The sequence below is a fragment of the Sciurus vulgaris genome (genome assembly GCF_902686455.1).
Source record: "Sciurus vulgaris genome assembly, chromosome: 2".
NCBI lineage: Eukaryota > Metazoa > Chordata > Mammalia > Rodentia > Sciuridae > Sciurus > Sciurus vulgaris.
The window spans coordinates 135,348,138-135,373,792 of NC_136462.1; the positions used below are offsets into that span (position 1 = coordinate 135,348,138).

At 40.7% G+C, this 25,655-nt stretch overlaps 1 protein-coding gene across 2 annotated transcripts in view; it reads left to right on the forward strand.

Moving 5' to 3' along the window:
• Positions 1-25,655, forward strand: part of ADAMTS17 (ADAM metallopeptidase with thrombospondin type 1 motif 17) — a 340,804-nt gene that overhangs the window by 45,179 nt on the left and 269,970 nt on the right. For both annotated transcript variants that reach the window (XM_079127336.1, XM_079127337.1), the window contains exon 4: positions 16,735-16,907. In XM_079127336.1, the coding sequence (XP_078983462.1) occupies positions 16,735-16,907 (173 nt within the window). The remainder of the gene's footprint in view (positions 1-16,734; positions 16,908-25,655) is intronic.

Below are 25,655 nucleotides of genomic sequence, written 5' to 3' on the forward strand. Positions count from 1 at the left end.
ACTCTACTGATTGTTTCTTTGAGCAGAAGCTTTTTAGTTTGATGTGATCTCATTTGTCTAATTTTCCTTTCTTTGTATGCCAAAAACACTATGTCCGTTTTAATGCACTGAAGCATTTCCCCTATGGTAGTTTCCCTTCTGGTAGTTTCATAGTTTCAGATATCACAGTTTAGTCTAATCTGTTTTGAGTTGAATTTTGGTGAGAGATAAGGGTTCAGTTTCATTCTTCTGCATGTAGGTATCCAATTTTCTATTTCTTTTATTGAAAAAACTGTTCTTTCTACAATGTGTGTTCTTAGCACCTTAGTTGAAAATCAGTTTGTTGTAGATGTAGGGGTTTAATTTATTTCTAGTCTCTCCATTGATATTTGTGTCTCTTTTTATGCCAAAACCATCCTGTTTTGATTACTACAGCTTTGTAGTATATTTTGAAGTTGGGTAATATAATAACTTCTGCTTTCTTACTTTTGCTCAAGATGGCTTTGGCTAGTTAGGTCTTTCTGTGATTCCATACAAATATTTGAATTGTTTTTTCCTAGGTCTGTGAAGAATGTCATTGGTATTTTGATAGGAATTACATTAAATTTTTATTAAATTTATTGCTTTGGGTAATGTGGATTTTTTCATTCCTTTTTAATATTGATATTTTAACAATATTGATTCTTTCAATCCATGAACACATGTATCATTCCAATATTTGTGTCCTCTTCAGTTTCTTTCATCATTATTTTTAGTTTTCATTTTAGAGTTTTTTGCTTCTTTTGTTAAGTTTATTCCTAAGTATTTGTTTTTCTTAGCTACTGTAAATGAGATCACTTTCTTGATTTTTTTGTTGAGATAATTCACTGATGATGTATTAAAAAACTACTGATTTTTAAAATTTTTGTTGTAAATGGACATAACTTTATTTTCTTTTTAATGTGCTGAGGATCGAACCCAGTGCCTCACATGTGCTAGATAAGTGCTCTACCACTGAACCACAACCCCAGCCCAAGAAACTACTTATTTTTGTATGTCAATTTTATGTCCTGAAACTTTGCTAAATTTGTTTACTCTAGTAATTTTTTTTTTTTTGGTGGAATCTTCGAGGTTTTCTCTGTAGAAGATTATTACATATGCTAACAATGACAATTTGATTTCCTCTCTTCCAATTTGGATGCCCTTTATTTCTCTTGCCTGATTGCTCTGGCTAGAACTTCTCACACAATGTTGAATAAAAGTGGTGAAAGTATCTTATTCTGGATCTTAGAGATAAAGCTTTTGGCTTTTCCCCACTTGGGAAATAGGACCAATAACAATTGACCCTATTTTAGAGTCTTCCATGTTACTGTGTATATCAATAGTTCATTTTTATTGCTGAGTAATGTTCCATCACATGGATAATCCAGTTATCCATTGACCTATGGATCAATATTTAGGTTGTTTCATGGCAACTAGTAAGTCTTCCTTCCCACTAAAACCTATATGAACATTGAAAAAGACAAAAGCATGTTTAGAAAAATTAAGAAAGTGGACATTTTATCAACTATGAAGGACAATAGGCTTTGGTCAGTGAGGGTAGTAGTCAGTGACCTTTTCACAGTAGCTAAACCCTGCCTTTCTAATGAATGGCAAGAAGTTCTTTCTCTACCAGTATCTGTTTCTCCCTGGCTCTGAGATTCTGGGGATTGCTAATAATTGGGACAATGGCCAGCTGTCTTCCTTGGTTTGACATTAGCCATTGCATTGTAGCCATCCTAGAGCTGACTCCAGGAAAGCCCTATGGCAGGAGATGGGTTGCTGGTAGTTTGCATCTACCATTGCCTTGTGAACACAGAAGACCTGTAGATGTGTATTTCAGTGTACAGCCTCAGTCCCTAGGGGAAGTGTAACATCCCACCAAAGCCTGGCAGAGCTGAGAGGCAAGTACTTACAAGACATTGGGTGTGTCTGCCTGCCCTCCAGAAGCAGATCTGTGGTGGGGTACTAGTGAGGACAATCCAAGGAGACGCACGCTCCCTCAGGTCTTGGCATTGGCTTTTGGTAGACATCTTCTTGTAGGAATTTGAGTGCATTAAGAAAACTCACTTGAGAACTGGGTGAATTGTATGTAAATCATCTCTCAACAGAGCTGTCGTATAAAGGGAAGAGGTAAACTGTAAAGTGTAATGCTTTAGTGATAATGTGTACCAAACATTGACAAATGAGAGAAGTGAAAAGGGATTTGGGAGAAAAAGATTTTGAGTTCTTCTTCATATAAAAGGGAAAAGAAAAATTTGATTTTGTTCTTATTGATAATCAAAGTTATATATAGAAGACTGTAAAGATAATTTACTTGGGCTGGGGTTGTAGCTCAGTGGTAGAGTGCTTGTCTTGCATGTGTGAGGCACTGGGTTAGATTCTTAGCACCACATGTAAATAACATATAAATAAATAATAAAATAAAGGTCCCATCAACAACTAAAAAATATATTAAAAGGTAATTTACTCATAGAATTGCCTACCCAACTACTTGAGGTAATAAACTTAATGAAATATAGCTAACATTGGAAAACAGAGAAAGGGGAACTAAAACATGACAGAAGGTCAAACATGATGAGTTTTTATTAAAAATATAAATGAATTAAAATTCTCATTTGAAAGATCAGAAGTGATACCAAGGAGATTAATGTAAAAGCAGGGTTAAAGATCCAAATGGTCACCATCATTAGAAGGTGGTAGGACTGGAACACATTTAACATCATAGCATAGATGTCTAATGTGCTTTCATCTGCTCTTTCACTCCCTTATTTTAAAACGATTTCTTAAATAACTCCCAGATGCTAGGCACTTGTATAGAGTGACAGTCCCTTTTCTCATTGGTCTTCCTATGGAATGGAAGAGACTAATGTTAAAAACCAAACAATTAATTATAGACAATTAAATAATTACAAATTATGGTAAAGGAAAACGAAAGTCTGTTGTGGTGATTTAGATTAAGGATCCAGAGAAGGTCTGGAAGTGGCTTTTGAGCTATGTGTACAGATTAGGTGACTGACTATTGGGGAAATCCAGAGGTAGCCTCAGCATGTCCAGAGATCAGGATGTGAGAGAGGGGTGAAGTGCTTGAACCCTCAAAGGCCAGTGTGATAGGGCATCCTGGTTGAAGTTTTGAAGCAGTGACAGGAGGCCACAAGAATTCAGGAGTGTGGGGTCCCAGGGAAGCTGTAAGCCGCCTCACGGACTCCAACCCTCTACTGCTTGACTGGTTTACTCACTCTGCTGAGAAGAACCTGAGGCTTCTTCCCTAGAAAAGCCCTTTGAGAAATGACTGACCTGGCAGTGGAGGGGTCATTCTGCTCCTGGTAACCCAGCATGCGCATGGTCAGGTGTAGGCGCCCCGGGAGGTCAGGGTTGCTGTGGGGCCAGAAGGACCATAGCCATGCTCAGGTGGCTGTGCTTTTCTGGGAAGGCCCTTTTTCCCTGCAGGGTTCTTGGTATTTGGAAAGTGGGTTTGTTTGGGAAACAGTTGCATTCTGGCGACTTGATCTAGGCCAAAGAAGAGCTTTCTGACTTCTTTTCCCTGCCCTAGACCTATCAGTGGATTGAGCCCTTTCCTCTGCATCTTGGGAGACATCTGGGGCTTTTTTGAAATTCTAAGAAGCCTTCAGAGGAGTGAAGGACATCTGATGATAAATTTTTTGGAACTGTTGTGGTGTTGGGCACATTTGGAAGAATCCCTGAGAGCCAAGAGGCCTATAGACCAAGGATAAGTCATTTTTTCCCTAAGTCTCTGAAAGAGAACCAAAGGATTATTTCATGTTGTTTTTTTCATTTACTTTGTTCTCTTATTAACTTCCTCATTCACAAATAATGACAATACCTACTGTGTGCCCTCCTCAGTGTAGGAAGCACAGAGGCAAGAAGGGCTGTTTCAATATTCCAGAAAAACACAGCAGCTCAGGGCAGGACCAGCTGACCACTGTAAGGTGTGCTTGGATGCCTTTCGGGGCCCTGGGAAGGGGTAGAGGTTGGAGGCTTCAGCTTTAATTTAATTTAGTTTAGTTTTGTTGATGTTGAAGAGTTTGAGTTACTAGTCCACAGAATGGCCTGGTCCCCTCATGAATTTCTGAGTTGTCTGAAATTTCTCGTACTTCCTTGTCAAAGATGAAAGACCATCTGTCAAAGAAACAATACCCAGGATCCTGACAGGGGATTCCAGGTGCAGAGAACATGTCGATTTCTTTTCAGACTTTTGTTTGTCCTGTCTTGTTCTGGTTGAAACATGAACACATTAATTAATTTCTTCCCCCAAGCTGTGTGTTTGCAGAATGTTCCTTTTCTTCCCCCCTTCCATCAATTTAGATGATAAAACTGTCAAGCTCTGGTAGGCTAAGGTAATCTCTCAGCAACTGTCTGCCCTGAAAAGTGGTGATGAAAAGCACATAATTCTCCACATTGGCATTTTTTTTTTTTTCAAATTTTCCAAATGTATCTTGATGGGGTCCTGAGATGACTGTCCTTGCTGTGACTCTCCACACTGTCCTGGCCCAGTGGGTACACATACTCTAGCGCCCAGGCAGGTGAAGGGGACCTGCTCTGTCTATGCTGCTTTAATCTGGAAATAAGATAGATATGTGTTATGGACTGAATTATGTCCCCATCAAATTCACATGTCAAAGCCTTAAACCCCACTACCTAAGCCCAGTTAAGTTGTTTCTAGAAGCAATAAGTTAACACGCAATCACCAGGGTGTGCCTTAATGCATTATGACTGGTGTCCTATTAAGAAGAGGAAATTTGGGCACAGATATGCAGAGAGCATATGATGACACAGGGAGAAGGTAGCTATTTGCAAGCCAAGGAGTGGGACTGGGAACAGATCCTTTTTTCACAGCCCTGAGAAGGAACCGACTTTTCCAACACCTTCATCTCGAATATCCATCATCCAGAATTGTGAGGAAATCAATTTCTGTAGTTTAATTCCCCCTGCCTGTGGTACTTTATAGCAGCCCTAGCAAAACAATGTATCTTTTGCAAATATATTTAATACTTATTGGAGGCAGAGACTAAAGTTTAAGATGGATGCAAAATTCCTGTGATGGTCTGACTGAAGCCATCTGTTGGAATAATATGAACATCTCTTCCTAGATGATGCTAGCTTGCATTTCCTGTTTTCCTATCCTGTGTGTGTGTGTGTGTGGGTGTGTGTGTGTGATCATGTTGCTTTTTTCTTTCCTGGTGCAATGATTGTGCTGTTCCTCTACTTCCCTGGAGTGTGCATTCATAGCATGCTTTTCTGTCTTTGGGGTATTTATATGGTTGTTCATTTTTTGCTTGCTCTTCTCCCTCCCTTGTGGGCAATGTCCACTGCAGGGCTTGTGGAGAGTTGGGGCTTGACGAAGGCTTGTTGAACAACTGTCTGTTCTCCACTGGTAGGAGATAGGTGAGAAGAAACATGCTTCTTAGTTGGATGTCTGCACTCTGGCTGGCCGCCATCTGCAAATCTAACTGCAAAGAGAGAGACACAAACAGAGAGGGTGACAGTCTTTAGGGCCTGGGTTTCCTGACCAATTCTGTACTTTCTAGTTTTGAGGAAATCTTCTACCAACTTCTTTCAGCAGCATCCCTGTTTATCTCCTTCCTGGTCTTCTCCAAAGTTTGCACCATTTCTTCACCTCTCAAATATGTGGTCAGCCCTCTGTCATCTGCTTTAGCCCTTTACTCTTAGGTGCTCTTGCTGAGACCTCCAGTGACCTCCCTCTCTTTAGCCTAGTACTTTCTTTACTGGAGATTCAGGCAGCTCTCTGTCCTGAAACTATTTTTCCTGATATCCTATGCCACCACGCTCTGCTCGTTTCTTTGCATCTTAAGTGTCTCTGTCTCTCCAGTGTTGGGTCCATACCTTCTAATCTCTTCTATCCATCCATGTAGTTTTGAGGTCCCTGAAGGTCCCCAGTCCTGATCTGGGACTGATGATTTCTAAATGACTATTTCTGATTCTGCCTTTGCTCTTCAGCTCTAGGTCTGCACAGTCAATAGCCAGCCTGACATAATCTACCTGGATTTGTCAAAAGCACTTCAAACTTACTGTGCTGACTGACAGCATTGTTTTTTGCTTTCCATCCCTGGCCAGTGTTCCTAGTTCAGTGACTGCTCTCATATTCCTCAGATGATTAAGCCACAAACTGGAGTTTTCCTTCGTGGCCCCTTTTTTATTTACCTCAATAGTCCCAGAATTATTAGTTCCTCCTTTGAGCATGTCTTGAGTCTGTTTGCTTCTTTCCACCTGAAGTTGCCTGCCTTGCCCACATGTCCTTCCCTTTTACCTGGGCCCCTGCAGTTGTCATCCATCCAGTGCCCCCACCTCAGGAATCTGTTCTACCTACAGCACCCAGGGTGCTACAACCAGATCACCAACCTAGATGGCATCCCCTACCCCTGTAATGAAGAAGAAAATACTTAACACATTTCACACAGACCCTTTGTGTTTATCCCTGCCTGTTGCTCAGGTCTCCTTAGCAGCCACGCTCCTGCTTTTGGCTCCCTCCAGTTTCTAGAATATGCCATACTTTCTTCTCTCCCTGAGGCCTGTGCACATGCTGTTTCCACTGCCTGGATTACACCTAGCATCTCTCCTGTCTCCATTGGCTAATTCCTGCTTATCCTTCATCTTGGCCTCTACATCATTTCTTTGAACCTTCCTGCTATGGTTTGGATATCATTTGTTTAATTGAGTGACCTCAAGGGTCCATTGTAATTGAAGTCTTGGTCCACAGGGTGGCACTGTTGGGAGGAGAGGAACTTTTGGGAGGTGGGGCCTGGTGAGAGGACCTTAGGTAAATGGAGCATGCCCTCAAAAGGACTATGGAATCCTGACTGATCCTCCCCTTCTCTGTTTATCCTAGTCCAAGATGTAATTTGCTCTTACACTCTTACCATGGTGTATCATCATCTGTTGTCCTCACCAGAACTGAGCAGGTGAAGGAGTCATGCCTTTGAACCTCCATAACTATGAGCTAAGCAAAACTTTTCTCTTTAAAAAAAAGTTAATTGCCTCAGATATTCCATTGTAGTAATACAAAGCTGATGAATACATTCCCAGTGTAAATTAGGACTCCCTTCTTATATTCCCTCATAGCGCTTTCTCCTTTTGTTAGCATTTGTCACTTCTATAATTTTTCATTTATATCTGTTTATTTGGTTAACATCTGCTCTTTCTTGATGGTAACCTATATTGTGATAGTGCCTAGCATACATGAGTCATCAATAAATATTTGTTGATTGAATTTCTTTCAACCTCATTCATAGACAGTGGTTCCTGGCTTTTTAGTATCTATGTGACTCTGACCATTAGTGGAAGGATCCCTTTGAATCAGCCCTGCTTTCCTGCCCCTGGTTCTGCTCTCTTCCAGGGTGCAGGTGTGGCTCACCTGGTGAAGGGACTGATTTTGGTCTCAAGAGTCATCAGTTCTTCATTTGGAATCTTAACCACACACACAAAACCCCTTATTTTCCACCTTTGTAAGGAATTTACATGAAAAAAAGATGCCTTTTATAAAAATGACTTGGCCTTGGGGGAAGTTATTTAAAGAATTCATACTTGGAGAGCAAAATTTATTTTTTCCCCCTTTTTGCAAAAAAAACAAAAGGGCATTCTTTTTCAAGGATGTTGGATTTATGCAGCTGCCGGAAACTTCACCTGGCTGGGAACTCAGCTGCATACATGGAGTTATCATTTCTATTCAGAAAGGTGGTTTTTTTATAAACAGACCATTTGCTTTGGTTTAAGGAAAAAGTGGTCACAAAGATGTTTTTCGGGAACATGAAAATTTTATTGGCAAACATGGTGTTTATGATGGTATGTGGTTGCAAGCTTTCAAATTACAGCTGAAAAACCTGCTGCAGGCTCACTGCTTGGCTCTAGTACTTTCCCCATCCCTGTTGACTCTGAATCTGTAAGGCACTGCCCACGGGTTCTCGGATGTGGCAGTGATAGGTTGTCAAGAAATATGTGGCACACTTTGACACTCACATTTCCATCATGGGAACCCTATTGATTGGTTTCTGTTAAATGATGACTAAGAACATGGGCCAGCATTCTTGTCTGTGGCAGTGTTCTGCAGTGCAGATGTGTATTTTTGATATCCTAACATTTCCAGGATGATAAAATATCGATCCTTAGTTCCAGAACAGGGAGGAATCCTTGAAGCTTGAATGAGACATGGAAAGGAGATTAAGGAACGACCCTCTCAGTTTATTCTATATCCATTTGTGCTGAGCCAGAAAAACTGGAGCCATGCAAGGAATTTCTCACAGAGGAATTTAATGCAGGGAATTGGGAATGAATAATGTCTGAATGAAGAAGGAACTGAGGTAAGCCAGGAACAACTATTACCCTAGGACTGGGGAAATAAAAGGAACAGATAAATTTCTAGGCTCAAAGAATGTGTTGGGGGGCCCATAGGGCTGGGGCTCAGACATCTGTGGGGTCACCAAAACATCAAGGGAATTAGGTGGGTGTCAGACAGCTGCATTTCTGAGAGGGGATGGGAAGACTGCAATTGGTGGTACCCCATGAACTGGACATTAGAGTCATAGCTGTTGAGTACCACTGGAGGAGTGTCCCCTTCTGAGCTGAAAACACAAGGGGCCCCTGCTCCCTGCTTGCACCCTTCCAGTCTCCCTCTAACTGAAGTGAACAGGCAGCCAGCTGGCAGAGGATTCTGGGAAATGTAGTTTGAAGCCTCTCTGCCCCAGCATTGAAGTGTGGATTGCAGAAGAATGTGTTGGGAGACAAGGAACAGATGACCAGGGCAGTGGAAAGGGAGACCTTTTTGTTAAGCAGGACCTTCAAGAGCTCCAAGATGAGGCCCAGATGAATGTGCAGGGTTCCCAAGTCCCAACCTAAAGGCATTTTCATTACATCTCCCAGTTTTTGACTTTAGGAAAGTGAAGGCAAAAGATAATGGGACTAGTAGACATGCAAGAGAAAGCACATGCAGTTTTTCAGGTTGGAGTAGTAGTGACCTTGGTGTCCTGGACAAGGGTTGGTATGACTGGTGGGCAGGGGACAGAGGCTTAATACACAGAAAACGCAGTTGTGGTGGCAGTTGGTGCCTCACTGCAGGAGGACGACATTGTTTTCCCTCTCAATGAAAAACAAAAACAAAAACAAAACATTTGATTTTCCATTTTTCCTATCCATGTGAAAAGCCACTAATGTTTCACAGTTTAAACAGCTGATTTCATGTAGTCATGTTTCATGTTCTGTCCTGTTACTGATGATTAAGTCCCCCACCCAACAAACGTTGCGGTGTTACACAGGATGTTGAGAAGAATTACACACCGTCCCCTCCCCTCTTTTAAAGTTGTTATTTTTACATTAGTCCCTATTTGTTCTTATGTGATTGTGGGTGGTCTTAGGAGGGAAATTTTTTTATGCCCCTGGCTCAGTAGGATATGGGAGACAACACTTTGGTTGGTGAGTGTCTGCATTAGAGATTCTGGCAGATGGAAAATATGACAGGCCAGCCCCATACAGTACATAAAAGCATCCAGCTGTGCTAGTGGGTTCTAGGGGCATGCAAATTTTTTCCAAATAGTGTTTAGACCTGAGTAGTGTATAACAGTATAATAAGTGTCATGATATTGATAGAAATAAAATCAGCAGTGTGGTTTGGGTCTGTCTATCCCTCCCTCCCTGTGTTAGAGGCTGATGATAGGTTTCTTGGTTATTCCCCACATCTAATCTGAGGGTGGAATAATTATCACCTGGTTTTATAGAGAAGGGTTCTTACCCATGGGCACCCTGCAGGTCCATAGGCAGATTCTCACCAGTTCTCAGGTGTCCATGCCAGACACCTCACAACTAGCTTGCTGCCACCTCCTTGAGTGGGAGAAGCAATGTGTGATAAATTCATTTTGGGACATTTGTGTTAAGTTCAGTTAAATTAATCTTGTTCTGAATTAGGATTTTCAAAAAGCTTTAAACAATCCATTCAACTAAGTGTAATTATTGAATTCCTGGTGTATACCAGGCTCTACTGGGTGCTGTGCTGAGTCCTTCTACTCACTGTCCAGTCAAGCAGGTCAAGCAGAGATGCATCCAGGCAGCACAGGTGACACCTATGTAGTTGGGGAGGAGAACTGAGGTCAGAGGGTACTCCAAGCCCTTCCAGGTTGGCGCTCTGGCTACCTGGAGCTGCCAGGGCAGGTTGGGTGTCCTTCAGAGCTCCAATCTCTTGCTCCGTCTGGCCTGAAAGGTTTGCTCTTCCCACGCCTGCTCTGGTTTCTAGTTTTCTAGATTTGAGTTGATGTTTGATGTGGCAGGTACAGAAAACCAGTACCTCCATCATGGACTGCATAGCAGTCCAGGCCTGCAAGCAGACCCTTCATGTTTCAGGTGGGCTGCCTGGTGGGGTCCCTTTTGATCATGTTACCCAGCAAATAATCAGGACTCCCTGCCACAGATGCTCTCCAATTTGAGAAGTTGGCCTCACCATCTGCGATCTCACCTCTTCCTGCTCTCTCAGGCTGCCTCTGTTGTCCTTTGTTGGAGTTCTTCTCCATCCCTGTTATGCAGTTGTGGGACCCTGACTGTTCCCCCAGACTGAGGGACCACTCAAGGTTACTGACATGAGGATTTTCTGGAATTTCCTTTGATGAATATTTTCATTTTGGGATCTTCAGTGTTATTGAAGGATCCTGTAAGATATAACTAAAGAAAATTTGCAATCACATTTGCCCTAAAGCTTTGTTGAAAACATTCCCTGCTATATCAGGCTGAGATATGTCTATCTTGGTATTTTTATTTTATAGGTTGGTGTTAGAAAACTGTTTATCCCTAAGGAGGAGTGGAGTTCTTCCTCCCTTTGGAAAACTGATAATCTAGCATGCTTGCCCCCCAACTGCAACTTGAGGAAACTCAGAACCAGATGGGAAGGCAGAAGGGACATTGGTTAGGTGGCATTCAGCTAGGTTGGTGACCTTGGGCAAGGGGTTTACCAAAATCTCTTAGTGCTTCAGTTTCCGGATTAGAGCCACAGGGTGTGGCTATGACCTAGACATGGTGAGCGGTTCATCTAAGTGCTCCATGGTCTACTATGGTTTTTATCACCAGACCAAGACCATGTTGACCTTTCGTTGGTATATCTGTATTTTTCCTTTGGTTTTCAATTTCTCTCTGACTTTATTTCAACCTTTCTCTCTGATGTAAGTCACCTTATATCTTCTACACAAGGAGATAACTCATAAGGGTGCTCAGGGTCTTTTCTTGCTCTGTGTCCCCCATGCAGCCTTCCAAATGTTGAACCTGGTTTACTTTGCTCAACTCAGGCCCAAGTCTGTGCTGCAAGGTGGCAATGAGGGACAGGTAGCCTTTTCTTTTTATAATTATTTTTTATTTGTTCTAATTGGTTATACATGACAGTAGAATGCATTTTGACACATTGTACACTAATGGAGCATAACTTCTCCTTCACCTGGATGTACATAGTGCTGAGTTGCACAGGTAGTATAATTACACATGTATATAGGGTAATAATGTCTGTCTCATTCTACTGTCCTTCCCATCCCCACTGCCTGACTCCTCCCCTCATTCCCCTCTGCACAATCTAAAGTTCCTTCATTCTTTCCTACCCTGCCCCCATTATGGATCAACATCTGATCCATTTAGCCTTTGGTTTTTTGGGGGGTTTGACTTATTTTGCTTAGTATGATATTCTCTAGTTCCATCCATTTACCTACTAATGCCATAATTTCATTCTTTTTTTTAAGGCTAAGTAATATTCCATTGTGTATATGTGCCACATTTTCTTTATCCATTCGTCTGTTGAAGGGAATCTAAGTTAGTTCCATAGTTTAGATATTGTGAATTGAGCTGCTATAAACATTGATGTGGCTGCATCACTATAATGCTGACTTTAAGTCCTTTGGGTATAAACTGGGTGATCTTTTAGCACAGGTGATTCTTTGCAACACACCCTATTGGTGTCTTCTGATGGAATCTCCGTGGCTTTATGCACAGAGCTGAAGAACACCTGTGGTCCATGTGACAGAGAAGGTGCTTCAGGTGCTCAGGGCTCTGGTTGTCTACTGTTCCATATGCCCTGCAGGAGGGCATATTCTTGTATCTGGCCCCAGAGTACTGATGTGGGAAATATCTTTGCTGGAGTCCAATGTCAAGTTAAACATGCATCTTTCTATTAACTTTGTCAGCATGTTGGATGCGGGTACCTAGTTCCTAGTGGCGACATTGATCTTTGTCATCTTGGGCTGAGGTGACCTTTGCCTTACCACTTGAGATGCCCAGTGCCCTTGAGTACCTGCCATTTCCTTCATGCTGCTTCTTTTCTGTGCATTCTAATTTGATTCTACAATGGGAAGAGGCATATTTTCTTGTGCCTTGCTTGGCACAGAGAATTCCTTGAGTTTGTCCCTGGAAATAGCATTGGGGGAATCAGGGATATAAGAATCTTGTGTGGCAGAAAATAAAGGAATTCAGGGAGAAGTTTCACACCAAATATTTTGTGGTACATGTGTTTTTCCCTAGGAAAATAAATACTCTTTTGATTTTTTAATTGTGGTTCTGGGGATGGAACCCAGGGCTTCAGTCATGCTAGGCAAGCACTCTTCCACTGAGCTATATAACCTGTGCCCCCAGCCCAATTCTGTATTATTTCTAAACTAAATGAGTATCTATTCTATATAGTGTTTGATAATTCACAATTGAGTTTTTTAGTGTGCCAGATTTGTAAATACAGTGGTCACTTATGTACTCACTCAGCCTCTTCATGATTTGAATATTCTGAAAGTAGATTGAGAATGCCCTTTATGTCTTCCTTTTCTTTTTCTCTTGTTCCAAAAAGATCTGGGGTATCTTATAAAAAACATAGAACTGTCTGGTTTAATGGATAAACTGAACAAGGGAAAATAATGGTTAAAAATGATCCTAGGAAGCTAGGGAATTCTGTCTTCCCAAGTCAGTACCGACTGTGCTGGCAAGAGAGACTGTGAGGCTTGACTTCAGGAGGGACCCCTGATGTCTGACAAGGAAAGGGCCTGGCTGGGATCTGTCCTTATTCGCAGAGTGAGGGTCTCCCAGCTGGAGACAGCGAGGAGGTGCAGAGCTCGGAGAGCTCCGCAGCCAGCCACACACCCAGCTGCCTTCACTCAGTGAAGTGGAATCCAGCACCTGGGTGATCCTGAAGTTCGTGTTTGTGTTCCTCTATTTCAAGGTGCTTATAATCTGTGAATGTTGGCATCTGTTTGTCTATTAGGACATATTTATGCAATCATGGAATTGAAGGAGGAAGTGTACGTGGTTCTTTTCTCCCTGTAGGGAAGATTGTGGGTGGTGATGACCTCAGAGCTCTACTGCTAAAGGGGTTGGTGAGGGTCCCTCCACCCTCTAGTCCCCCCGTTCCTGCCCGTCACCATCCCTCACAAAGACACCTGCATGGGAATAGAACTCAGGTCCATGATCTCATGTTCCCACTTAAAAATCCAGGGGTTTTGCAGAATGATGGTCACTAGAGACTGAGCAGGGGACTGGGGAGGGAGGAGGGAGAGAGGTTATATAACAGGTACTGAAATAGAAGGAATTAGTTCTGGCATTCTGTAGCACAGTAAGGCAAAAGTAGACTAGAATAATTAATGATATATTTCAAAAGTAACTAGAAAAAAAGAGCCCAAGGATTTCCAAAAGATAGAAATGAAAGATGATTGAGGAGATAGAAATGCCAGTTGTTTTAATTTGATAATTGTACCTTACATACACGTAGCAAATGATGACATTGTACCCCATAAATATGTACAAATACCATGTGTCAATTAAAAAGAACTACAAAGCATTAGCTAAGTTGGTGGAGCACACCTGTAATTCCAGCTACTGGGGAGCCTGAGGCAAGAGCATCACTCATTTGAGGCCTAGCCTGAGTAACTTAATGAGATGCTGTCTCTAAATTTAAAAAGGGAAGTGGGTGTGTAACTCAGTGGTAGAGCACTTGCCTTGCATGTGCAAGGCCCTGAGTTCTGTCCCCAGTACTGTTTACAACGAAACCCCTACAGCCGAAAATAAATTTGAAGAAAAATAAAAATACTGAAAACAAAATACAGGATTTTTTACACTCATTTTGGTAAGACCTAACCTGCACTAATGTGAGGATATTACTAAGTGAACATCTTTATTTATTCCCTTTTATTCATCTCACTACATCTTTCATTCATTCAGTGCATATTTCCCACCAAGCATGGTGCCAGGGACTGAGGGCAACAACAGAGGCAAGTATGTCATAGTGAGAACCCTTTGAAAGCCACAGAGACCACACCTCTGTGTTTCACCGGCTACTCAGTACTCAGCCTTGGTTAACCTGCTACTTAGTATCCTGCTGCTCAGTATTCACCTGCTACTCTCTGGGCCTAGGTTAACTCGCAGTTTTTAACCCTATGACACCCTATTATATTAGCTCTCCTAGGTCCATTAGGGAGAAACAGGTCTTTTTAATCCTACTACGTGAACTTGAAAATCTGATACCCAGTGCAGGATTTTGATATGTTAACTGTTGAGGTGTCAACCGCTTCTGTGGTGTGGGAGTGAGGAGATACTTTTCTTGGAGAGCACTTGACTCTCCTGCGTTCAAGCTTGCTGCCTCCTAGAGCACTATACTGATGCATACTTTAGGCCATGCTGAAACTGCAGCTTTTTCTGTACCAGAGTCTGGAAATTCATGACAAGGTGTGGGAATACATACTGAACCGCCATTGTGGGAACATCTGCAGATGCGAACATGAGTTGGTGATATGAAGAGATGAATTGTAAATACTGACCTTGAGACAATCTGTGCCTGCCATTTGGATTGTGTCTGGTCCTCTGGCAGAATGTGGGTGGGCTAGTTACAACAAAGGTTCTGCTTGAGGAACTGGTCTCCTCTGCTACTTTCAAGTGCAGACAGGGTGGCTCTTCACAAATTCCAAGTTGGACAGGTTGGACAGATCCCAGCAGCTAGTGCTTGGAAATACACAGAGACCAGAAAGTGGTCATAACCTGTGTTTTGACTTCCCAGTGTTCAGTGACAATCTGAATGTGGGTGATAGGTTCTCAATTTGGGGCCTCTTTCATTCTGCCCATATGCAAGGAAATGTCATCTAAGATCTCTCCTCTCATCTTAGGATTGTCCCTTCCTTCCCTCATTCCACTGCAGAGGCTCAGGGGCTTGATGGGAGGTGGGCCTGGCTCAGGGGCTCTGAGAAGGGAACCATTCTGCAGGACTGCCACGACACTCACATTCACCTCTTTCGTTTGTAATTTTGTGATAAGTCAGATGACATGATTTGCTCCCCCATGCTTTCTGTTGTATTGTTAACGAGTTTAAAGGTGACTTCTGTTTTTCTCAAACTCAATGATATTTCTTTAAATGAAGTACTACTCGTTCATTGTATAAATTTAGAATATAGAGAGGAAGAAAAAGGATGATCACACAGTAAATGAAGATCACACAGTAAAATTAACATTTTAGTTTTTCCTTTGTGTTTTAAAATTTCTTTCTCTCTTAGGCATGAAGATACTTGTGCGTACTGTGTTTTTGCAAAATTGAACTCTAACTGTACATATGGATTTATATCTGTCTCTCTATATCATTAAATCTTCATGGACAGGATTTTCATGGTCATATGTCTTCTTATCATTGCCAGCTTTCTGTATGGTTGGGTATTTTAATTGCTTTCTACCTTTTCATGACTATAAATTATATTGAACAGCACATTCTTTTTTTGTAAATTATGATCCATACCTCAGATTATTTTATGGTATCCATTTTTGCTTCTGGAGTAGTTGAGTTACTATGAAGCCTGTGGGTGTAAACGTAGACTGTTTTTCTCCACGTGCAATGTAGCAGAAGTGCAGCCAAGTTGAAGATTTGCTATTCACATTTGTCTTCTTAAAGTGTGTTCTATTTGTGTCAACCTGTTATATTGGCCAAAGGTGTTTCCTTGTACAGTTCTAGTCAGCCCTTACCCAGCAACCTTGACTGGTCAGACTTTGGCTTTTTTGTTTGTTTGTTTATTTTTGGTGCTGGGGATTGAACCCAGGGGCACCAAACCACTGAGCCACATCCAGTGCCCACCCCTCCCCCCCTTTTTTGTATTTTTTAATTTAGAGATAGGGTCTCACTAAGTGGCTTAGGGCCTTGCTGAGTTGCTGAGGCTGGCTTTGAACTTGTGATCCTCCTGTTTCAGCCTCCTGAGCTGCTGGGATTAGAGGTGAGTGCCACCACACCTGGCCAGATGTGAGCTCTTTAATGGACAACAATATCACTCTCAGCCCCTGCTTCTTTGGTTCCAGTTTTTAGATAGATGGGGTGAGGGTTGCCTTTTAGATACTTCCCCCAGTTCTGTGTCATTGACATGAGGACTCAGATCCCTCCCCCCAGGTCCAGGCTTCCTTTTCCTCTGTGCACTGCATGCAGCTCTCTGTGTTCCTCTGAAGGGATGTTTCCCTTCTAACATTCAGCCCCATTCACTTCCTTGGCTGCAAAGGTAGACGGGAAAAGCCCCATTTGATGTTTGGCCCTCTAGCTCTTTCCCTTCTGCTCAGTAGTGCCACCCTTAACTGGTGAACTCAGGCTCACCCATGTGACCACAGAGGTCTATGGGTGCTTGTGCCATGTGGCCAGTGGAGACTGACCTTTCTCTTAGGGAGACTTCATGGAAGGCCTTTTCACTGTAGGATTTTAGAAATCAGTAAACCAAGGACTGCACAAATGTCTCCGTTTTCTAGAAAAGAAGAAGCCCAGAAAGGGCAGGCTGTCGCGGGACTGGCGGGAGCGGAGGAACGCTATCCGGCTCACCAACGAGCACACGGTGGAGACCCTGGTGGTGGCTGATGCCGACATGGTGCAATACCACGGGGCAGAGGCTGCCCAGAGGTTCATCCTTACTGTCATGAACATGGTGAGTCTGGAGTTGGGGTCCTCATACCTATGGACTGTTTTCTCCTTGAGTGAGGAGTGCTCTGGGAGTAGGTGTAGCATCCTTATCTTGGGTGAGGAAGCAGCTGGATTGGGGTTGGGGCATGTTGCCTTGTGGTCTCTGGGCATCTCAGAGAATAGGCAGAGTGGTGGGCAGCCTGATGGGAGAGGGTCAGCCCACCTGTCCTACCCTGAGGTATTTAAGTGCCTGAATCTACTCCATGGTTGCTCCTCTCTTCACCAGAAGACTTCCCAAGACCCTTACTCTGTGTAAGACCCTGCCCAGAGACATTCAGAGTCCCAGCCTCTGCTCTAAATATACAATCTAGTAGAAGGAAACTTTAACTTCCTGTGTGCTGCAAGAGCCTACAGAATAAGAAGAGAGGCCAACTAGGTCCTTCCATTAGAAGGCAGTAGTTTAACAAATATAACATTTGTACTACCATAGAAATATTTGAGAGAGCCAAAAAGGATCACTAAGCCTGTGTTTGTATCCAGTTTGTTGGGTGGGGATAGACAGAAGTCTTTTTTACATGATGGGAGGGGCTGCCTCCCAAAATATTATCCCTGAAGTCTCTTTAAAGGCATTCATATTCCACCTGTTAATTCATTTCCCCAGAAAGTATTTTTGAAGACCTTCTAAATCCTGCTTTGTGTTAGGTACCAGGGATACAAATGCACAAACGGTCCTTCCCTTAGAAGGCAGTAGTTTAACAAATAAAACATTTGTACTACCATAGAAATATTTGCAGGGACTACTGGCACCCAGATGAAGGGCCAACTAGTGATTGTCCTGAGGTATGGAGGTTTTTGTAAAAGAGTTAACCCTTGGTTAGAGAGGGAGTAAGTGCTGGCCAGTTCAGTGGTGGGGAGGTCACTCAGTAGGAGTAGGAGGTGGAGACCCAGAGGTACCAAAGGTACATAAGCACCATTTGGAGAAGGTAGTTGGTTTGATAATGGCTGAAGCAGGGAGTTGGGGAGCTGTAATGGTGTGGATGGGGGTGTGGAAAGGGTATGGTGAGGGAGGAGTAGCTATGACATCCAGAGGGGAAGAGGTTTACCATCCTGAGGAGCAGGGCCACCAAAGAGGAGAGGAGCAAAGTGCTCAGATGGAGATCTGGTGGATGGCCCAGGTGTAGATGCCCTTGTTTGTCTGGGGTGATGAGCTCTGGATACAGGGAGCCAACTTCTGGGAAAGAAGTTGATTATGACAGGCTTAGAGAGGGACCTTAGGGTAGCTTGGGGTAGACAAGATCTTCATGTAGCTGTTCTTTGTCCATATTTGGGTGTTGCTCTGAGGGTCCTCTGGGGCTCTAGAGGTGGATTGGGTGGGGCTGTGGGTAGGGGATAGAAGAAAAACTGAATGAATGTCCTTTTCCTACCAGAGTCTTAGTTCTGGTCATCATCTATCTGGGGCTGTGGTGGCTGGAAGGCTGAGTGGCATGCAGTGGCTTGCACAAAGGACAACAGGACTAAGCATACCCTGGTGGGGAGGGGATCCCACAGGCCATTTCCTAAAGGCTGAAAAGGCCTAAGAGCAGGGAGGTAGTGGACACCACCAGGTCACACAGGATGTCATTGGCAGGACCGTGACTATTGGCCCAAGCCTCTTCCTTAACTGTGCAGGGAAATGCATGTTGATGACCACAGTCCTGAGGACCCCCATGACCCTGCTGGTTGAGAGGTTGAGCCCCTTTTTCATCAGGCTGACTTATCAGGCTGCCTTCTCTGTCTTGCTCTGAAACAGGTTGTTTCAGCAGGGCTCTGAGGGCAGTCTTTGTGTTGGGCTGTTTGTTGGACCCACACATTTCCCCACATGACAGACGCTTCAGCAAAGTTGACCAGTGATGGAGGCCCAGGGACCCTGCACTGGTAGTCTCTTCTCAACATGGGGGCCTCTTTGCTCACAATGATGAGATTTTAAGTTTTCCTTCTTATTTTTCCTTTTTTTTTTTTTGTGATACAATACACATGTAATTTGAAATTTATTGGAACCATTTTTAAGTTTAAATTCCTAGGTATTAAGTATATTCACGATATCAGGTAACCATCATCACCATTTATCTCCAGAGCTTTTTCATCTTGCAAAACTGAAACCTTGTCCCCATTTATAAACAAACAAACAAAACAAAACAAAAAAAAAAAACTCCCAGGAATTACTGGCTTTATAAGAAGAGGAAGAGAGATCTGAGCTAGCACATTGTTCACTCTCACCATGTGATACCTTCTACCATGTTACAGAGCAGCAGGAAGGTCCTCACCAGAAGCCAAGCAGGTGCTAGTGTCATGCTCCTTGGCTTCCAAACCTCCAGAAGCATGAAATCAACCAAGCCATGATACAGTTATAATGACAGAAAATGGACCAAGACAAATGTTATGAGTAATGAACATGGGTATATAAATATCTATTTGAATCCCTACTTTCAAGTCTTTGGGCTATATTCTCTGAAATGGAATTGCTTTTGTTAACTTCAAAAACATTTTTTTAAATTAGAGCATTATAGTTATATATAGTAGTTGGGTTCTTTTCTATTCTCCTTTCTCCATTGATTTTCTTTTTGCTCATTTATTTTTTTATTGGTACTTTCTGCATATACATAAAGGCGCAATTTGTGGTATATTCATATATGCATGTAACATGATATTTTTCAAATTCATATTTCCTCCCCTTTTATGTCCCTCCTTACTTTTGATCTCTTTCTACTCCGCTCATCTTCCCTATATCATTGTGATATCTGATCTCCCCACTCTCTGCCTTCTTTCCTTTATTTTGCTCTAGCTTCCACATATGAGAGAGAACATTCTATCCTTGATTTTGTGTATCTGGTTTATTTCACTTAACATATTCTCCATTTCTACCCATTTACCAGCAAATGTCATTATTTCATTCTTCTTATGACTGAGTAAAACTCCATTGTGTGGATATATTACATTTTCTTGATCCATTCATCTTTTGATGGATATCTGGAGTGATTCTATAATTTGGCTATTGTGGATTGTGCTGCTATAAACATTGAGGAGGTTGTATTATTAGAATATGCTGATTTTAGTTCTTTTGGATAAATACCAAAATGTGGAATAGCTGGGTTATATGGTAGCTCCATTCCTAGTGTTTTGAGGAACTCCATACTTCTTTCCAGAGTGGTTGTACTAATTTGTAGTCCCACCAATAATGTATGAATGTCCCTTTTCTCTCGCATCCTCATCAGTATTTATTACTATTTATATTCTTGATAATTGCCATTCTGACTGGAGTGAGATGAAATCTTAGTATTGTTTTGATTTGTATTTCCCTGATTGCTAGAGATGTTGAACATTTTTTCATTTGTTTGTAGGGCATTTGTGTTCTTTTGAGAAATGTCTGTTTCTTTCCTTTGCCCGTTTATTGATTTTTTTTTTTTGGGGGGGGGTTAAGTTTTTTTGTGTTTTATAGATTCTGGATAATCCCCTTTCAGAGGGGTAGCTAGCAAAGATTTTCTCTCATTCTGTAGGCTCTTTCTTCACACTCTTAATCATTTCCATTGCTGTGCAGAAAGTTTTGAATTTAATGATTCCTGGTGATTCATTGGTGATTCCTGGTTTTAGGGGTCTTGCTAAGGAAGTCAGTCCCTGCACCAGTGTGATAGAGTATTGACCCTATGTTTTCTCCCAGTAGTTGCAGTTTCTTGTCTAATTCCTAAGGGGGAGAGATAGGGATCTGATCTCATTCTTCCACATATCGATATCAAGTTTTCCAAGAATCATTTGTTAAAAAGGCTATTTTTTCACCAATATATTTTTTGAGCCCTTTGTCAATTTATCAGATGGCTGCAAGTTTTATCTCTGTGTCTTCTATTTCATTGGTCTTCATGTCTATTTAGATGCCAGTAACATGCTGTTTGTGTTCTATAGATCTGTAGTATAATTTGAGGTCAGGTATTGTGATGCCTCCTGTATTACTCTTCTTGCTTAGAATTGCTTTGGTTATTCTGGATCTCTTATTCTTCCAAGTGAATTTTATGACTGTCTTTTCTAGTTCTGTGAAGAACGTCATTGGTATTTTCATGAGAACTGAATTGAATCTGTATATTGCTTTTGGTAGTATGGCCATTTTGACAATATTTATTCTGTCCAAGAACATGGATTATCTTTCTATCTTCTAAGATCTTCAATTTTTTAAGTGTTTTATAATTTTCATTGTAGAGCTCTTTCACCTTCTTGATTAATTTGCAAATATTTTTTGACATTATTGTGAAAAGGATGGTTTTCCTTATTTCTTCTTCAGGATAAACTCCGTTGAAGTATAGGAAAACAATTGATTTATAAGCATTGGTCTTCTATTCTGCTACTTTTTTTTATCAGCTGTAGGTGTCTTTTGGTTGAGTATTCTTAGTCTTCTAGATATAGGATCACGTCATCAGTAAAATGATAGTTTACTTCTTTTCCTATTTGTATCCCTTTAATTTCCTTCTTTTTGCCTGATTGTTCTGGCTAGAGTTTCAAGAAGTATATTGAATAGAAGTGGTGATTGTGGATATCCTTGTCTTGTTCTTGATTTTGGAGGAAATGTGTTCAGGTTTTCTCCATTCAGTGTGATGTTGGCTTTTGATTTATTTATCTTTTGCCTTCATAATGTTGAGGTAAGTTCCTGGTATCCCTAGTTTGTCCAGTGTTTTTAACATGAATGGGGCTGGATTTTATCAAAGGCTTTTTCTGTATCCAGATGATCTTGTAATTCTTGTTCTTTATATTATTTAAATGGCAAATTGAATTTCTTGATTTGTGTATGTTGAACCAACCTTGCATATCCAAGATGAGGCAAGGTGATAATGGCATATTATCTTTTAGATGTGTTTTTGAATGTGGTTTGCTAATGTTTTGTGAAGGATTTTTGTATCTATGTTCATCAGGGAGATGGGTCTGTAGTTTTCTTTCCTTGATGTATCTTTGTCTGGTTTTGGTATCAGGGTTATACTGGCTTCATAGAATGTATTTGGGAATGCTCCTTCTCTTTCAATTTTGTGGAATAATTTGAGAAAGACAGACGTTAGTCTTCTTTAAAGGTCTTATAAAACTTAGCTGAAAATCCATCTAGTTTTGTGCTTTTCTTTATTGGAAGGCTTTAAATTGCTGTTTTAATTTCATTACTTGATATTGATCTGCTTAGGTGTTCTATATCTTCCTGGTTCAGTTTGGATAGGTCATATATATCTAGAAACTTTCCAGTGTCTTCTACATTTTCCAGTTTATTGAGGTATACATTTTCAAAAGTTTTTAATAATCCTCTGGATTTCAGAAATGTCAATGGTAATCTTTTTTTTTTTTTTAAATTCATCTCTTAAGTATGGAGATTCCTCAGAAAGCTTGGAATGGACCCACCATTTGACCCAGCTATCCCACTCCTTGGTTTATACCCAAAGGACTTAAAATCGGCATACTACAGTGATGCAGCCATATCAATGTTTATAGCAGCTCAGTTCACAATAGCTAGATTGTGGAACCAACCTAGATGCCCTTCAATTAATGAATGGATAAACAAATCGTGGTATATATACACAATGGAATATTACTCAGCCATAAAGAATAGTAAAATTATGGCATTTGCTGGTAAATGGATGAAGTTAGAAAATAGCATGCTAAGTGAAATAAGCCAAGCCCAAAAAACCAAAGGCCGAATGTTTTCTTTGATAAGTGCATGACAATATATAACGATGGGTGGTAGCAGTAGGAAGAGAAGAATGAAGGAACTTTGGATGGTGTAAAGGAAAAAGGGGTGAGAGGGGGTGGGGATGGAAAAACAGTAGAATGAAACAGTATTATCCTATATATATGTGTGATTACATGAATGGTGTGAATATACATTGTGTACAACCATAGAAATGAAAAGTTGTACCCCATTTGTGTACAATGAATTGAAATGTCTGTAAAAATAAACATTTTAATAAAAAAATTCATCATTAATTTTGTTAATTTGTGGCAGCAGTGGCAGACCCTCCCCCTCCTCCCCTCCCCCTCCTTCCCTCCCCTCTTCTCCCCCTCTTTGTCCCCTCTCCTCCTCCCCCTCCCTTTTCTCTCTCTCTCTCTCTCTCTCTCTCTCTCTCTCTCTTTCTCTCTCTCTCTCTCTCTCTCTTTGGCTAAGGGTTTATTTAACTTTTTGAAGAACAAATTCTTTGTTGCACTGATCCTGTGTACTGTTTAAATTCTCAATTTTATTAATTTCAGCTCTGATCTTTATTATCTCCTGTCTTCTGCTGATTTTGGAATTAGTTTTTTCTTCCTTTTCCAAGACCCTGAGGCGGAGCATAAGCTTGCTTATTCAGAATCTCTCTTTTTTATAAGGTAGACACTCAATGCTATAATTTTTTCTCTTAGAACTGCTTTCATACTGTCCCAGAGATTTTGTATGTTGTATCTCTATTCTCACTTGTTTCTTGATTTCTTCTATGATCCCTTCTTCATTTAAGAGTATTGTTCAATCTTCATGTCTTTATTGGTTTCTGTTATTTTTCTTGCTGTTGATTTCTAGTTTCATTCTGTTATGATCTGATAGGATGCAAAAAAATTGTCCTTTATTGTATTTGCTAGGATTTATACTGTGTCTTAGAATATGGTCTATTTTGGAAAATATTCCATGATATTTGCTGAGGAGAAGATAAATTCAGCTGTTTAGGGTGAAATATTCTGTAGATATGTTACTTCCATTTGGTTTACAGTATTATTTAAGTTAGTAATATTTTTGATTTTACATTTGAATGACCTGTCTATGCATAAAATGTATCAGAATCACCCAGTATTATTTTATTGGGGTTCCAGAAGTATTTTTGTTTACTTTTTTTTTTTTTTTTTTTTTTTTTTCTTTTTGGTACTGGGGATTGAACTCAGGGGCACTCAACCACTAAGCCACATCCCCAGTCCTATTTTGTATTTTATTTACAAACAGGATCTCACTGAATTGCTTAGCACCTCACTTTTGCTGCAGCTGGCTTTGAACTAACAATCCTCCTGTCTCAGCCTCCTGAGCCTCTGGGATCATAGGTGTGTGCCACTGTGCCCGGCTAGGAGTATGTTTTATAATGCAATTAGATAGAAACATTTGGAGCATATATGTATTTATTATTGTTATATCTTCTTTTTGGATTGTTCCCTTTTCCATGAAGTATTGGACTTCTTTGTCTCTTCTGATTACTATTTGGTTGAAATTAGCTTTGTCAGATGTGAGAATAGTTATTCCTGCTTATTTTGGAACTCCATTTTCATGGAATATTTCTTCCATCTTCTTACCTTTAGCCTGTGGATGTCTTTGCTATGAAATGAGACTCTTGCAAATGGCATATAGTTGGATCCTATTTTAATTTGGATCCATTCTGGTAATGTCTTTTAATTGGGGAGTTGAGCCTATTTACATTCAGTGTTATTATGAATATGCATTTGTGATTTCCTGCCATTTTGATTTATTTGCTATATTAAATTTTGTCTTGATTTTCATTTAGTTGGTTACTCTTTTAGTGATCTTCATCTATTTGGGGACTTTGGGATTTGTTTTTAAGTTCCTCTGTGCAGTATATTTATGAGTATTCTCTGTAGTGCTGGGTTGGTGGTCATGAATTCTTTTAGTTTATCTTTGTCGTGGAATGTTTTTATTTCCACATTGATTTTTAAAGAGAACTTTGCTGAATATAGCAATCTTGGCTGGCAATTGTTTTCTTTTACTGCTTGGAATATCTTATTACAAGCCCTCTTTGATTTTAAGGTCTGAGTAAGACATTAGAGGTAAACCTTATTGGTTTGCCTCTAAATGTGAACTGTCATTTTTCCCTTGCAGTTTTTAATATTCTTTCCCTATTTTATGTGTTAGAAATTTGATTATGATGTGTGTTGAAGAATTTCTCTTCTGATCTTGTCTATTTTGGGTTCTGTATGCTTCCTGTATGTTGATGTCTTTCTTATTTCTGATATGGAGAAAATTTTCTGTTACTATCTTATTTAAAATGTTCTTGATGCCCTTATTGTATATCTCCACATTCTTTTTCTATCCCAGTGACCCTCCAGTTTATTCTCTTGATGCTCTCCAGAGTTCTTGTATATTCTGATCTTGGTCTTTTTTTTTTTTCTCCTTTATTGCATATTAGGTATTCAAGTTCATATACTCTGCAAGGTCCGAAGTTTTGTCTTCGAGCCATATATTATATCAACATAATCTGTTGGTGTTACTTTCAAGTGAACTTTTAATTTGATTCATTGTGTCTTTTCCAGGAGTTCTAATTGTTTTCATTTCAGTATCTGTTTCTTTATTGAAATGGTCTTTTATCTCCTATGATTGCTGCTTAATTCATTCCTTAGATTGTCTTTTAATTCATTGAGCCTCTTAATAACCTTTTAAAAATACACTTTCTCTGTCTACTTCTATATCTATGGGATCCTCTTTTGAATTTGTCGATTTTGAGAGGAGATTTGTTTGCCTGTTCATGTTTTCAGAGGCTTTGGAGTTACACATCATTTGAGATGGATTCCCCTTCCTCTTTTATACATGTGTTCTTTGGTGTAGCTATCTTTTTTTGTTCTTGTTCTGGGACTTCTTTTTTTTTTTTTTTTTTTTTTTTTTTATGTATGAATAGGTGTCCATAGGACTGACCTGAGGAGTACTCCTACTCTGGTTGTTCCTCCTTGGGGCCTGGTTGTTGGTATGGGGTTTTGTTTCCCAGTTCTATGTGATAAATTAATGTTATGACTCAGTTGGGCTAAATCTTGTGTG